Here is a 14,418-nt window from a genome sequence, read left to right on the forward strand (position 1 = left end):
TATAAGCCAAGATATTCAACTGGCTGTTGGCCAAGACCCCCCACGTCCTCTTCGTCTGGGGAGCTTTCAAGCCACTCTGCCCCAAGCCTTTAGTGGTGCATGGGGTTGTTGTGACTCAAGAGCAGGACAGAGCACTGAGCTTTGTTGAACCTCATGCAATTGAGCTTAGCCCATCAATCCAGCTTCTTAGGCTTGAGTTTTAAACAGGTACCTTAACTGTGTTTGTGGGAGGATCTTAAGCATACAGAAGACATTCTTGGGTTAGCAGCTCCGTATTTACCTCAGAATCCCTGTCTTGTTCAATCTGTCGACTGTAAAGTGGTCCCTATGGCTCTGTTTTGCCTTGTGGGTAAAAGTAAAGTTGGTTTGCTTTGGTACCACAGTCTCTGATAATGGAGAACAATATCCCTAACTGCACAAGTAATTTCAGTTTTATTTTGATGAAATGTGCAGTTCTTGACATCCTTTACCCAAGGATCTGAAAGTGTTTCATGAACCTTCAGTCATGAAAAGTGACAGTGACTCCACTGCTCTGGAAACAGATCAGCTTTGTTTCTCAGGTGAGGGTTCTAAGATGCTGGACCAGTGATTTGGATGGAGATTTTAGCCATTGGCAGAGCTAAAAAGAAATAATGAAAAACAGGACTTCATCACCCTCTTAACACCATGACCTGTGATAGAAGATTACAACATTCGAGATCTCTGTAATTGTGCTTACAGTTGGTTTTGGCTTCAGGGAGAGTATCTTGCAAGTGTTGTGCGTTAGAGAAGTATGCAACTAGAGGTCTTTCCCTGCAGCCAGGTGGGCAAGAAGTCAAAATCTTACCCTACAGGCACCCACAGAGAGATCAGATTGGGAAATTCCCTTCCCTCTATTAATCTCTCTCTTTATTTCCTCCACAGGCGAGGCCACAGTGTGCTGAAGGTTCAGCTCCCATCTAAGGAAGAACATGTCATTTTGGTACGTCTGTCAAAGATCCAGCGGGCCCTTTATACGGAGTTCATGAACCGGTTCCGAGATGCAGGCAACAGTGGCTGGCTAGGACTCAACCCACTCAAAGCTTTCTGTGTCTGTTGTAAGGTAGGTTTTGGCAGGAGTTGTAATTAAATATTCTAGGATGTAAGGGAAAGACAAGAATAGGAGTCCAAACGTGACTGACCAGGCACATCTTCTCCCCAGAGTGCCCTGCAGTGGCCTAGCAGAATTGTTATCCCCACTTTCAGAAGCAGGGTGCAGGGATGTTAAATGTCTTTTTCATATTTGTGTAAGAAACCTGCAGCCATCAGCTGGTACTTTATCGATTTACCTGCTGCAGTGCAAACAAGCAGCTTCCTCTGTGTTTGTCCTGTGTGGGATGCACGGTGGCCTTTTAGTTTGTTCTCAATGAAAGAATTGAGCAGTTTTAAAGTTGGGGCAGCCTGAGTTAAGATGGTTTATACCTTGTGTTGTGGCAGAGTCACGTTTCCTGTTTTCAGTACCTTAATGCAGTCAGACTTGTTTTCTTTGCAATGCCTTGCAGTTCCATGTGGGGATGGTGAGATGATTGAACTATTACTTCTTTCCTTTGAATAGCTGTGGGATCTTTCAGTCCACAATCATTGGCAAGCAGCAGGCCAGTGCAGGCGTAACAACTTTCTTTTGTTACCCCTTCAGATCTGGAACCATCCAGATGTGTTGTATGAAGCTCTGCAAAAGCAAAATCTGGCAAACGAGCAGGATTTAGATGTGGATGACCTTGGCACAGCAAGTACTAATTCCCGCTGCCAGCCTCAGGGAATTAAAGTCAAAACAGAGAGTAATGCTTTGGCATCACCAGCTGGAGAAGCTACCAACAGCAAGTTCCTCCAGAGTGTTGGCTTCAACCCTTTTCAGGAGAGAGCAAATCAGGTCGTTACTTATGAGTGGGTGAGTACCAGTTGTAGAAAACTCTTCATTTGGAGTGTTATGATAAACATCAGTTAGATGCTTTGGAAGACTGTACCTCTTTTTGTTAAGGCATTTTTCTGAAGTAGGACAAAGAAAGGACTCTTCTCTTGAAGAGTTGGGAATTTCTCTTTACCACATGGCATCTTGCTAAGCATGTCTGCAAGGTGTTAGGGTGGAGTTTGGGGGACTCTCCTGAGGCTGGAGTGCAGGCAGCACTCTTTTATACCATTGATTTCATCTGACCAAAAAGGGTGTGGACTTCGTTGTTTGAAAAAGGTGTTAGGGTAAAGTTTAATCTAGATAAGATGGTGGTAAATTTAGTGGGCTGGAGGAGAGGTCTTGGGATAAAGAGTCATGAGAGGTTAAGAGGGTGCTCATTCATCCATACTCCCAGAAATCGGTCATCTGCAGCTTCTGGAATGTGAGGTAGGCAGCAGTAGTTGGGAGTAACATTGTCACCTCAACCAACTGAATGTTTGTAACCTCTCTGCAATGACTTATTTCTCTCACCAACATTCACTGTTGAACTGAACAGTGAATGAGCAACTCCACCTGTAACAGTCTCCTGTTTCTTGGTAGGCCAAAGACATCTTGTGTGATTACCAGACGGGAGTCTTGGAGAACTCACCTAAGATGGTGTTACTCTTCCACCTCATTGAAGAAAGTGTGAAGCTTGGAGACAAGATCTTGGTCTTCAGGTAAGCGAAGTTTCAACCACTGATCCTACAGTCACTAAATGCTGGAGTAGTTGGACCCCTCCTGGTACTAGGAGGTTGTCACACAAGGTGAATAGTGTGGCAGTTCCCCTTTTCTCCTTTGTTGTATTAAATCCTGGTTTTCCTCCATGGATTTTATACTTCTGCCACTATCATTTATTACTGAGAAGTGTGCCGCTGCAAATGGGGTTTGACTACCACCAGTGCTGGCATGGTTGGGAAAGAGTTTTGATTCTCCTCCTTTGCTGCTGTGTGGGCTTTCTCCTGACGAGAGATCTTGATTTTGCAGCCAGAGCTTGTCTACCTTATCTGTCATTGAAGAGTTTTTGGCGAAAAGACCAATGCCAAGTCCTCCAGGCTCAGATGGAGGTGTTCACAACTGGGTCCGAAACATCAACTATTACAGTGAGTGCAGCCAATCCTTCTCTCTTTCGGGGTGACATTGTTTGATCCTCTGTGATGGACTAATTCCTGAAAGTCACCTACCATCTTGTAATTGTCCCTGTGCATGAAAATGCTCTTTTGAAGCATTCTTCTGATGAAGTTTCTTTCAGATTTTCTACTTTAGGTGCTTGAGAAGACAAAGTCAGTGAGATAGCAAATAATTGATAATTTCTAAATCCTCTTTTCAACATCTTATTTAGAAGATGTTAGACATATTTAGCAACTCACCTACTAGTGTTTTTTTAAGTTGCAGAAGATGCTTTTTATTTCCCATTTGGCTATCTTCTAGATCTTGCTTCCCAAGCCAGAATCACTGTTGAATGCTTTCACTAGCTCAGGGCTGTTAATTCCTCCTCCCTTCTTCCCCAGCTTTAAATCTTGTTCTGGCATGGGCTGTTGTTTTGTGTGGCTACTTTACAAGCCAGGACTGAGAGGAGCAGTGAATATGGTGTTCCTGACTTTTGCAGAGCTGCCAGAAGTAAGCTGCTGCCGAGGAACAGAGATATGATACCCCCCTGCACTCCTTTAGGCCAGTACTCTCTGTGCTCAAATCCAGTCTTTGGGGTTTTGCCAAAGGCTTTCATAATTTTGCTTTCTCTTGTTCCTGCTGTTCTTGCTTGCTATCCATCTTGTCTAATACAGAACCTTAATGGGCTTGGTGTTTTGTAGCTCTCCCAGTCCTGGTCTTGCCAAGTTTGAGTAATGTTTCACTTGATCTTTCAGTTGAACAAAATCCCAGCCTGGTTGTCTGTATTGCACCTGCCTGGCTGGGCAAATTAGAGGTACAGAGTGGTCCACCTGAGGTCCTGGAGTGCATGACTCAAGGAAGACCTGTAATTGGTTGGGAGCAAGTTACAAAGCTCGGTGTTTGAGAAGTGGGTTCATTCTGGTGGGATTCCCCCAAACATAAAAAGCTTTTAAATGTGTCTTCAATTTCCTTTTCAGGACTGGATGGCAGCACCTCTGCCTCAGAAAGGGAACGACTGATTAACCAGTTTAATGATCTCAGCAACACCTCTGTTTGGCTCTTTCTTTTGTCCACACGGTAAGTTGGCTGGAGCAGAAAGCCAAAGTGGAGGACTCACACACTGATGCTCTGTATGCATATGAGGTTTCAGTTCTTAACTTTCATCATAACATGGTCTCAGGACTCTATGGGATGATAGTGCCATCTGCTTCTGAATTCCCTAGGGGTGTAGAATTTTAGCCTTAGTCCTCTGCAACACTTAACAACAGTCTTGGAAACCAAACATGGGTTTGAAGTTACCTGCATGATTGGAGGGAATGTTCCATAGGCATTTCATGGGCTCTTGGCTGTGATGATTGTCCCTGCCTAGAAGCTTTGAAAATTGGCCAAGGCAGCAATTTGAAATTTGCCTCTCATTTCCAGGGCTGGGTGTTTGGGTGTTAACCTCATTGGAGCAAACAGAGTGGTGGTGTTTGATGCTTCTTGGAACCCGTGTCATGACGCCCAGGCCGTGTGCCGAGTGTACCGCTACGGGCAGAAGAAGCCGTGCCACATTTACAGACTGGTTTCTGATTACACTCTCGAGAAGAAGATCTATGACCGTCAGATCTCCAAGCAGGGCATGTCAGGTAATGTTGAGGGACATGGCACTTCACTCTTAGTTTTCAGTCCTTTTAGATCCTTTAAGTTCCATTTCTGTGGTTTTCATAACTTCTGGTTTTATAAGGTTGAGAAACAGACAGCCAAAGAAGTGACAGAGATACCATCCTAGGGCTGTCTTTGACATTTATGAGTTGAAAGTGACATGACATCCTCTAAGCAATTCATGGGAGAGCAGTAGGGGTTGTAGAGCCAGCATCCTGCAGCAGAGTTGTGAACAGCCTGTCTTAAACTGGACATTACTCATTAAATAGTTCTATGCTTCAATTTCTCCAGCAGCAAGAGGGAGGAAATTGTGAAATTAAAATACATATTGATACTTTTGACTGATAGTGCTTACGTAAGGGCCAAGAATAATTAATTCATTCCAGTTCTGACCTGTGCTTGTACCAGAAATACCTTTTGTGCTGGCTTGTGCCAGCTGTCAAGCTGCTCTCATAGAGCATGCAGCTGAGGGTTGGGATGACCCAGAAGGAGTTCTACTGCCCATGTCCTTCTTTGTCTCTAAATCTAACTCCAGAGACAGCAGCCCAGCCTGATCAGTATGCTGTCTTGCACTTGAGGTGGAGATCCCTGGCAGCTGGCCTGGCTCCCAAGAGAGTCCTGACTATGGATGTTTTCTCCATGTGCTCCCATTTGCCCTATGTGCAGGAACAAATGTCCAAGGAAAACTTTCAGGCTCTTGTGGGCGAGGAACCATTGTTGTATTTCTGAGCTTTCAACAGAGTTACGAAAATTTCAGCTCCTGGTTATTAACTTGAGCTTTTTTAGTGGGAATTTTGGGAGGGCACATACTCACATAGCTGCAGCTCTGTCTCAGGGTTTGTCTGTTTTCCATTTTGTGATGTGAGATGGGACATCATCTGTAATTAGCTTTGTGTTTGTGTATGCCAGGAGCCCAGTGATTGCATTGCTGTGCAGTGTGGAGGACAAGGCATTTGTCAGCATGATTTGGTCAAACAGGCTTATCTCTGAACATGGCTGATGATTTTTCCTCCTGCCCTGACATTTGCAGAAGGATTCTGAGGATGGTGCAGATGGCAGTGAGGGAGCTCTATTAGGGCAGGAGTGTAGGAAGGTGTCCTGGGTTCAGCAGTAGCAGTCATGTTTTCTCCTTCTTGGTAGCTGGTGCAGTGCTGTGTTTTGACTTTTGGCCTGGGAACAGTGCTGATAGCACCGATGTTTTGAGTTACTGCTCAAATGTTTACCCTGGCCAAGGACTTTGTGAGCCTCATGCTCTGCCAGGGAGGAGGGGAGGCCAGGAGGAAGCAGAGACAGGACACCTGACCCAAGCTAGCCAAAGAGGTATTCCATACCATAGCACATCATGCCCAGGATGTAACCGTGAGTTACCCGGAAGGGCTGGAGCTCTGGGGGGATGGAGGAGGTATCGGTCAGTGCTCGGTCGAGCAGGGTGGAGTGAGTTATCAGTTGGCAGGTGGTGAGGTGTTGTATTCTCTTCACTTGTTATTTTCTTTATCATTATTATTATTATTGGTGGTAGCAGTAGTGATTTGTGTTATACCTTAGTTATTAAACTGTTCTTATCTCAGCCTGTGGGAGCTACATTCTTTGGATTCTCCTCCCCAACTCTCTGGGAGTTGGGGGAGCAAGGGGGGGGAGTGAGTGAATGAGCTGTGTGGTTGGATTTCAACCATGATGGAAGGGCAGCACTACCTGTAACTTCCCTTCTTTGCTCACTCCACTCCCTCTCTTTTCCAGATCGGGTGGTGGATGATCTGAACCCAGTATTGAACTTTACTCGACGGGAGGTAGAGAACCTGCTGCATTTTGTGGAAGAGGAATCTGACCCTGCTCAGCTCTCCCTCAATCCAAGCAAGATAAAGGAATCTGTTCTACAATTAGCCTGTCTCAAATATCCTCACCTCATCACCAAGGTAAGACCAGCCTGCTTCCTTGCTGGCATAGGCAGCAGCAGGTCTGAAGGAGTCTGACTGTGTGATGGTGACATGGTGGCCAGGAGGATACATGTGTGTGCTGGTGCAAATAGGTAAAAAATCCTCTACAGAGGGCCCTAAGAGCCTTGCAGTGTCTTCTGCACATTTAGAGCCACCTCTGTCCCGATTAGGTTTGGGCGCAGGTTGTAGGGCATCCCTTTCTTCAACTTGGTGTGCTGGGTGAGAAGGTGGCAGTGGCATGTCCCAGCTTGCTGCCACCTCTCTTCCTGATGTGGCTTTAAAACAAAGCTGTGACAGCCAGCACTTGCCTGTGTTGTCAAGAGTTCCCCTGGCAGGGTGGTGCTGCAGAGTGTGCCTGTGTCTGAGTGCCATGGGGCTCTAGTGTCTAGTGTCTTGGTAGTCCCTGTGCTTGTGCTCAGCTTGGCCTTTGGCTTGTGGGTTTTACTGTGTGCTCATGGTAAGCAATGACCTTGGCTGGGCAGGCTTAGTGATGGCTTAGCTGTCTCTCTCACTCTTCAAGCTGAGCTTTGGTCACATCCAAGCATTGCCCCACGCATGCTTTGCCATGCTCAGCTCTGCCTCCAGCTTCCCTCTCCGCTGCTGCTGCCTGGGGTGGAGACAGTGCTGATGCAGGAACCGGGTGGCTACCATTTGAGGCATGTTGGTTCCCTCTTGTGGTGTGTTGGTGTCAAAACTTCGGTGCTGTGGGGTTGCAGGAGCCTTTTCAGCATGAGTCACTGCTGATCGACCGGAAGGAGCACAAGCTGACCAAGGCAGAGAAGAAAGCAGCCAAGAAGAGCTACGAGGAGGAAAAGCGAGCATCCGTCCCCTATACCCGGCCGTCCTACGCACAGTATTACCCAGCCAGTGACCAGAGTCTGACGAGCATCCCTGCCTTTAGCCAGAGGAACTGGTGAGAACCTGCCTCTTCCTTTTCTTCTCGTGCTGTAGACGTGAAATGAAGAGGCAGAGGATGCTTATCCCTGTCAGTTGGGGCACTGCACTTTCCTCCTTCTTCTCTCACTAGGCGACCAGCCCTCAAGGGTGAGGACAAGCCAGTGGCAAGTGTCCGCCCAGTTCAATCCACTCCCATTCCTATGATGCCTCGGCATGTCCCCATAGGCAATGCAGGATCAACCTCAAGTTCCAACCCTGCTGTCAACTTTCCCATCAACTATCTACAGCGAGCTGGTGTCTTTGTGCAGAAGATTGTCACCACCACAGGTGAGTGGCTGATGTTCACAATGAGTTCAGTTGTGATGCCCATGGTGAATTGAGGAGTTGCTGATGCCCTCATGGGCTGTAGGCAGATGGCCATCAGAACCACTGGTACAACCTCTGCATTTGAGTGGTTCCTCTGTACCTGGGGGACTTTCCCTGCAGGTATCCAAAGGGGATGGGCCTAGTGGGTTGTTTAGAGCGAATTTCCCGTTAGAGGGCCTTAAGTACTGTCACAAATTGTCTTTGTTGGAACATGGGAGATGCTGTGCCAGAGCAGCATGGCTTTTGCTTCCTTGGAGCCTCTGCTCCCTTCTGATGCTGCTCAGAAATCAACCCAGGGCTTGCTTTTAGCAGCACATATAGAAGAAACAACTGCACTGAAGCTAAGGGGTTTGGTGGTACACCTCCCCACTCCTGACTGTGGATGGTGGGTGATTTCATGGGCACTGTTCTGTTTCTTCTCCACTGCCAGATATTGTGATTCCTGGTACGAACACATCCACTGATGTACAGGCAAGAATCAGTGCTGGAGAGAGCATCCACATCATACGAGGGACAAAAGGTAAGGCTCTGTCTTGGTAAGACTTGTGGATAGGGTCCTAGCCAATGCTAATTAGCAAAGACAAGGATGTAAAAACATGAATCAGTCCCTTGAGAAGAAAAGAAACAAGAAGGGGAGGAGATCTAGACTTTCAGTGGCTTGCTTGCAGCCCATGCTTTGGGTGTGCTACCATAGCTGATGCGTCAGGACTATTGCAGCAGTGGCTGCTCATGCCTTTGAGAGGAGCTGTTGAACTTTGTGGCTTGGTGTCTCATTTTCACAACACATACTGCATGTACTGTGGCAGGGAAACACTTCCTGGTGCTCCCAGAGCAAACTTAGTCTCAAGCATGAAGTTCCACATTTCTCTCCCACAGCACATTGGGAGGGGGAGCTCCAACACAGGAAAGCTGAAAGTGGAAGTGAGGAATGAAGAAGGTGGCAGAAACCCCTCACTGACCTCCATGCATGATCTGTGGGCTGGCCTTCTGCAGCACTGCTGTCCTATTCCTGTCCAGGCAGTCTCACAGGCTCATGGATTCAGGATGAATGAAGTTGTGCTGCCTTTGTTCTAGGGACGTATATCCGGACCAGCGATGGGCGGATTTTTGCTATCCGGACCACTGGGAAGCCAAAGGGCAACGAAGACCGTCGAACAGCTGCCTCAGGTAGGGGCTTGTGAGCGCTGTGTGGGGCTTACCCATGTGCTTTCCTACCTGAGTGTCTGGGGTGGTGTTCCTTGGCTGTATTTCATCATGCCTGTGTTCAGAGCAGGCCCCACAGTCTCCCCATGATCATCCCCACCTTCCTTTCCGCTGTTGCCTCTCGGCCCCCAGGTTTTTCTCAGCTCCTCCATCTCTTTGTTTCCAGGCTCCCAGAGCTCCTCACTGGAGTCCACAAGCAATGGCAGACACAGTGCCTCATCACCACAGCTCCCCAGCGCAGAGGAGCTCACTCGGCCCATATCCCCTGACAGCCCCGAGATCATCAGCGAGCTGCAGCAGTACGCAGAGGCAGCGGCTGCCCGGGAGTCCCGACACAGCTCTCCCAGCACCAATGCAGCGCAAGCCCTCCCTGCCCGCACAGACAATGCGCCGGGCTTAGCAGCCCGAGGAGCTGAGCAGCATGTGGGGATTCACTGCATGGCTCCCTCCGTGTCTTCAGCCCTGCCAGCCACCAGCCAGCACGTGGATGCCCACTCGGTGTTGGACTTACGGGGCAACAAGCGCAAGTCAACCTCACCGTCGGCTCCAGAGGAGCAAGCCCGCAGGCAGCAGAAGAAGCGGCAGTTGCCATCGTCCGTGCAGCCGTACGAACACGGGTACCCCGTCTCTGGTGGGTTCACCATGCCTCCTGTCTCTTTAAACCACAACCTAACCCATCCATTTGCCTCCCAACCAGGAAACTCCTTATACATGGGCACTGGCTCCTCTTATTACCAGCTGCCCAATTTACTCCCAGACCCTCATCTGGTGTTCCCTGTGACTACTGACCCTCTGCTGACAGCCGGCACCGCCAGCTCTTCTGCTGCTACCTCAGTCACCGCCAGCGTCCCCTCATTCATGCTAAACCCTTCTCTGACAGGGGTGCTGCCCAATTACTCGCTTCCCTTCACGCAGTCACTCCTGCCCGAGCCCAGGATGTTTGCTCCTTTCCCAGCCCCTGTCTTGCCTAGCAGCCTTCCCAGGAGCATGGCATCTGCCTACCCTGGCTACATGTCCCCTCACTCGGGCTACCCGGCTGGGGGCCTCCTTCGGTCCCAGGTGCCTCAGTTTGAATCCCAGGAGGTCCCAGAGGTGGGATGCAGCTCTAATGACGAGGACAAAGACGACGATGTTATAGAGATCACAGGGAAATAATGGGCCCAGCTCCTACTTGGTCTCAGCTCTGCCAGGAGGCAAAAGTTGCAGGACCTTTTTGGGAGTCAGGATTTCCCCTCTGGGCCATGGCAGCGGGTGGAGAAAGATGCGAAGGGTGTGACATGGGAGCGGTTTTGTTCTTTTCATTTTGTTTCATTGTTGTTTTAGCTGTCAAGGATCTGAACTGTATTAGGGGCTGGGAGATGGGAGGAGGATAGAGTTGGACCCGTGAGGACCTGAGGGCCGAGGGGAGCAAGAGCCAGGGGAGGAGGGGAGCAGCAATGCAAACCATAGGAGTGCCTCCCTCCCATGCTCTGTCTGTCTGTCTGTCACTGTTCTCTGTCTTGTCTGGAAGGGGGAGGCTTGGTGCTGCAAGTCTCAAAGCCCTTCTCTGGCCTGGAGGCACAGGCTTGACCACTGGCAGGGCCGAGCTCCCTTTCACACGAACTGCCTTATCTGTGAACTCTCACTCCGGGAGGTGTGGGCTGCGGGTGGGGGGGTGACTCCAGCAGAGGCTGGGGACGAAGTGTTTTTACTGGGGAGGGAGTGGGGGGGCTTCTGCATCGTGTATGGGGGGGTGGGATTGATGTAAGAAAAAGAAGAGAAAGAAACAAAACACCCCACAAACAATTTGTGATCCTCTTCAAATTCTCATGGAACTGGTGTGAGGGCTCCAGGCAGCCCCTGCCACAGTAGTGAGGGCAGGGCTCTGGTGGGGGCTCCCCTGGACCCTTCAGGAGGGTCCCATCCAAGGTAGGTTGGTCCTGTGGTTCTGATGCCAGCTCTGTGTGCCAGATGAGTGGAGCAATCCCAGATGTCTCAGTGGCCATTAGAGGGGAATCCTGGTGACTTCCCCTGTTCTGTGGCTTTTCCATGGCCATGTCTCACCCAGCTGTGGCCCACCACAGGAGGTGAGCTCCCTGCTGCTTCTGAACAGTTCAAGGCAAGGGAGAAGGTTGGGGGGGGACACACACTGGACCCAGTGCTGGTTGCTGTTGAATCTGTGATTGGAGCAACTTCCCCCTGCACAGAATCTCTACATTAATTTATTTCATGAAGGCATAATATTTATTGTTTGGAGGAGTCTTTCTTTCTACTTTTAAATTAATTTGCATATTAAAAAATAAAATGCTGGTCTCCATCATGCAGTGGTTGCTTGTTGGGTTGTCTGTGTGGGGAGAAGCAGCCGGTTGACCAAAGCATAGCCTAGAAGCATGGCCAGCTGCAGAGGTTGCCTGTTTCTGAGCCGTATCATGTTGGCTGGATGTGCCCATCAGGGGATCATGTCAGAGCAGGGAGGAGCAGCTCTGCGTGTTCTGCAGCAGCTGGAAAGAGGATGGAGTCCTCTTGTTGTGCTGGGGCAAGTAGAAAGGCTGGAAAGCCTCCCATGCTCATTCCCAGTGAGGAGGAGGGCTGTGGTGCATGCGGAGTTAGGAAGGCAGAGCTCCTGTGCTTGGCTCAGACCTGCTCTGCACATGGGAGCAGAGGCTGGCCCTAGCCCTGAAGGCAAACATGCTGGCTGCTTACCTTGGTGCAGGGCTCCTAAGGAGAGGCTGGGCTACCCAGCTGGACTTGGTGTGTGTGACTGTGTGTGAACGTGTTAGGATGGAGACTTGGAATCCAGGAATCTCTGTGTTGAATCTGGGCATTACCAGGCAGATGCGCTCCCTTCCTTGTGTGGGATGTTCCTGGGACCTTAGAGCACTTGTAGGGGACCTCTCGGGCTGTGGAAGCCGCAGTCCCCAGTGTCTGCTGGGACCAACGAGGAGTAGGAAAGGGTAGGATGTCCTGGCATCCTCCATCAAAGGGGCGATGGAAGCTTGGGACCTCCCTTCCTGAGCGAGAGAGAGGGGTGTGTGTGCACGGGTGCATTACAAAATCATAATAAAAGATGTTATGGGGCTTTCCTAGTGTCTTTCTCTGTTCAGTGGACATTGTCTGTCAAACATAACCACACCATTCATAGAAGCCTTAGATCAAGAGTTTAGCTATGCAAATTATTTTAATTATTTTTTGAAAAAAACAAACATTAAAATAGTGCTTTCTTCTTTAACATATCCTAGGAGTTGAAAACCGAGGGGTTCTGAGCAAACTGCTGGACAACTTGTCTTTGGATGCACCATGGAAATAAAAATCAAACCCCCCCACAAAAGTAACAAAGCAAATTAACTGATGGTGTTCATGCGAGTTTCTCCAAAGACTTGACAGTGCTGCATCTGTGAGTCGTGCCCTCCTGTGCTCTGTGTGTCCACCTCATGCACAACCCTGTGACACTGATTGTATGACGAGCTTGCCCAGATGTCCGTTGCATTCCTGTGAGGCTCTCAGTTTTCCGGTGGATTTGGGGAATGGACCTAGGCAAGGGCTTTCCTTGTCGAGTTAGCAAGTGTTGAGACCTGCGGGTGCATGTGGGAGGCCGGAGTGGGAGCAGCCCCTCACCGCTGCCCTGCTGCAGCCCTTGTCCTCATGGGTGGCAGTCAGGGCAGTGGGATTCACCCGAGGGACCCTCCCAAGTCCTCTGTGGCTGTGCTGGGACAAGGCATAAAACTGCAGCAGGGGCAGTTACACTGGGGCTCTGGATGTGGTACCTGTGCTGTTTTCTCTGCTCCTTGCCTCTACAGGAGAGCACCTGGGGCTCCCTCGGTGGGCCCTGGTGCATCCCAAGCTGCTGTCTAATCTCTGTGGGTTCCTTGGCACAGCCCGATCCCTGTGGCTGTAGGAGCTGGTGGTGGACAGAGCTCGGCTGCTTGCAGGGTGCACACTTGAGCAATGGGCTGGCAGTTCACCAGAGTGAAGTGCAAGGGCTCTTCTGGCTCCTGCATGGCCATGGCAGTTTAAAGACCACTCATTGCCCTCCCATGCTGTGTCTGTCCCCTGGTGCATCCAGTTGCGAGGGGTTTCCTTGTGCTGGGGTACATCTGTAGCTCCAGACAGCTGCAGCATGGTGACCCTGCACTGCAAGCATCCAAGTTAGAGCCCCAGCCACCTATCCTGAGCACAGTGGGGCCATGCAGCACTTCTGTCTCCCTCACCAACCCCATGCACTCCCTCAGAGCCTCGGCTAAGGGGTGGTCGCAGAGGTAACTGATACCCTGCCTGGGGGCTGGCAGCAGCTTCGGATGCTCCAAGGTAACCAGAGGCACCTGCAGCATGGTGGGAAGGATTTCCTCCACCCCACAAATGCCATGAGGGTGTGCGGGTTATGATAGGGCTTTCCAAGTGGGGGGACCTTACTGAGCCCTAAAACCCCTCTCCTATGGGACTTCTCCCCCTCATCTGCTCTCCCCAGCTCTTACTCCGTTTCAGTACATGGTTGTGCTGCAGAGGGTTCTGTCTGGGTTTCCCTGAGCCCAGAACAAAGGCTTTCCCTGCATGGGTTAACTTTTGCTTTTGCTGCTGAGTTTCTGTCTCCCAATGACCGGATGGAAGCAGCTGCCAGTTGGCAGCAGGGCTTTGGGTGATGCTGAGGGCAGCAGTGCAGGACTCTGCTGAGGGGTTTAGACACTGAAGAAGGTCTCTGAGCACAGGGCTGTGGGGGTGTCCAGCTGCCCCCACATTGGCACCCAGCCCTCAGCTCTCCTCTTAAGGTGGGAGGTTTCCACTCCTGGGCACAGTTGGGTGAAGGCTGGGTACTGCTGCAGGACATAATGCCCTGGGCAAGGAGAGGGACTGTGGCTATGCCTCAGTCTTGGTGTTCTTGTTGCTTCCTACTGGTGTGCCCTGGGGGTATTGGGAAGGTCTATGGGGAGGGGGCAATGCAGCCCAGCCTGGCCCATGGATTGGGCAGGATCTGCTGCACACTGACCCCACTGGGGTGCCTGGGTGGGGTGGATGCAGGTACTCACAGAAAGCCGATATTCCAGCAAGCAAAGGATGGGATTTCCATTGGGGCTTCACTTCATATTTTGGCTTAATGATGTCAGCAAATTGGTGAATGCAAGAGAATTGCTGTTGGTTTGTGGGTGGCTTCCAGGCCAACAGGGACAAGTTCAGCAAATACCTTCATGGCTGGTGTTTGTCGCCACACTGGAGTGAACTTTGTTAATCCAGTCTTGGAAGGACCGGGGTGGGAGGGCTGGGGCGGGGGGCAGAGGTTAAGAGGGGAACATAGTCCAGTTAGGATACAGTGAGGTGATGGCTCCTTGTGACTCAGAGCAAGTGCTC

The 14,418-nt window shown here is 50.2% G+C and overlaps 1 protein-coding gene across 4 annotated transcripts in view; it reads left to right on the plus strand.

Moving 5' to 3' along the window:
* Nucleotides 1-14,315, plus strand: part of RAD54L2 (RAD54 like 2) — a 70,015-nt gene extending 55,700 nt beyond the window's left edge. For 2 of the 4 annotated variants that reach the window (XM_034066078.1, XM_031042341.2), the window contains exons 11-22: nucleotides 904-1,081; nucleotides 1,655-1,906; nucleotides 2,507-2,625; nucleotides 2,933-3,048; nucleotides 4,033-4,132; nucleotides 4,478-4,683; nucleotides 6,437-6,612; nucleotides 7,350-7,546; nucleotides 7,661-7,857; nucleotides 8,327-8,416; nucleotides 8,971-9,063; nucleotides 9,266-10,739. In XM_034066078.1, the coding sequence (XP_033921969.1) occupies nucleotides 904-1,081; nucleotides 1,655-1,906; nucleotides 2,507-2,625; nucleotides 2,933-3,048; nucleotides 4,033-4,132; nucleotides 4,478-4,683; nucleotides 6,437-6,612; nucleotides 7,350-7,546; nucleotides 7,661-7,857; nucleotides 8,327-8,416; nucleotides 8,971-9,063; nucleotides 9,266-10,254 (2,713 nt within the window). In that variant the 3' untranslated portion in view covers nucleotides 10,255-10,739. Of the gene's footprint in view, nucleotides 1-903; nucleotides 1,082-1,654; nucleotides 1,907-2,506; nucleotides 2,626-2,932; nucleotides 3,049-4,032; nucleotides 4,133-4,477; nucleotides 4,684-6,436; nucleotides 6,613-7,349; nucleotides 7,547-7,660; nucleotides 7,858-8,326; nucleotides 8,417-8,970; nucleotides 9,064-9,265; nucleotides 10,740-12,317 lie in introns of those variants that run through there. The other 2 variants (XM_034066080.1, XM_034066079.1) reach the window with 2 other exon arrangements.
* The last annotated feature ends 103 nt before the right edge of the window (nucleotides 14,316-14,418 follow it).

This window comes from Melopsittacus undulatus, chromosome 9 (assembly GCF_012275295.1).
Source record: "Melopsittacus undulatus isolate bMelUnd1 chromosome 9, bMelUnd1.mat.Z, whole genome shotgun sequence".
NCBI classification, from domain to species: Eukaryota; Metazoa; Chordata; class Aves; order Psittaciformes; family Psittaculidae; genus Melopsittacus; species Melopsittacus undulatus.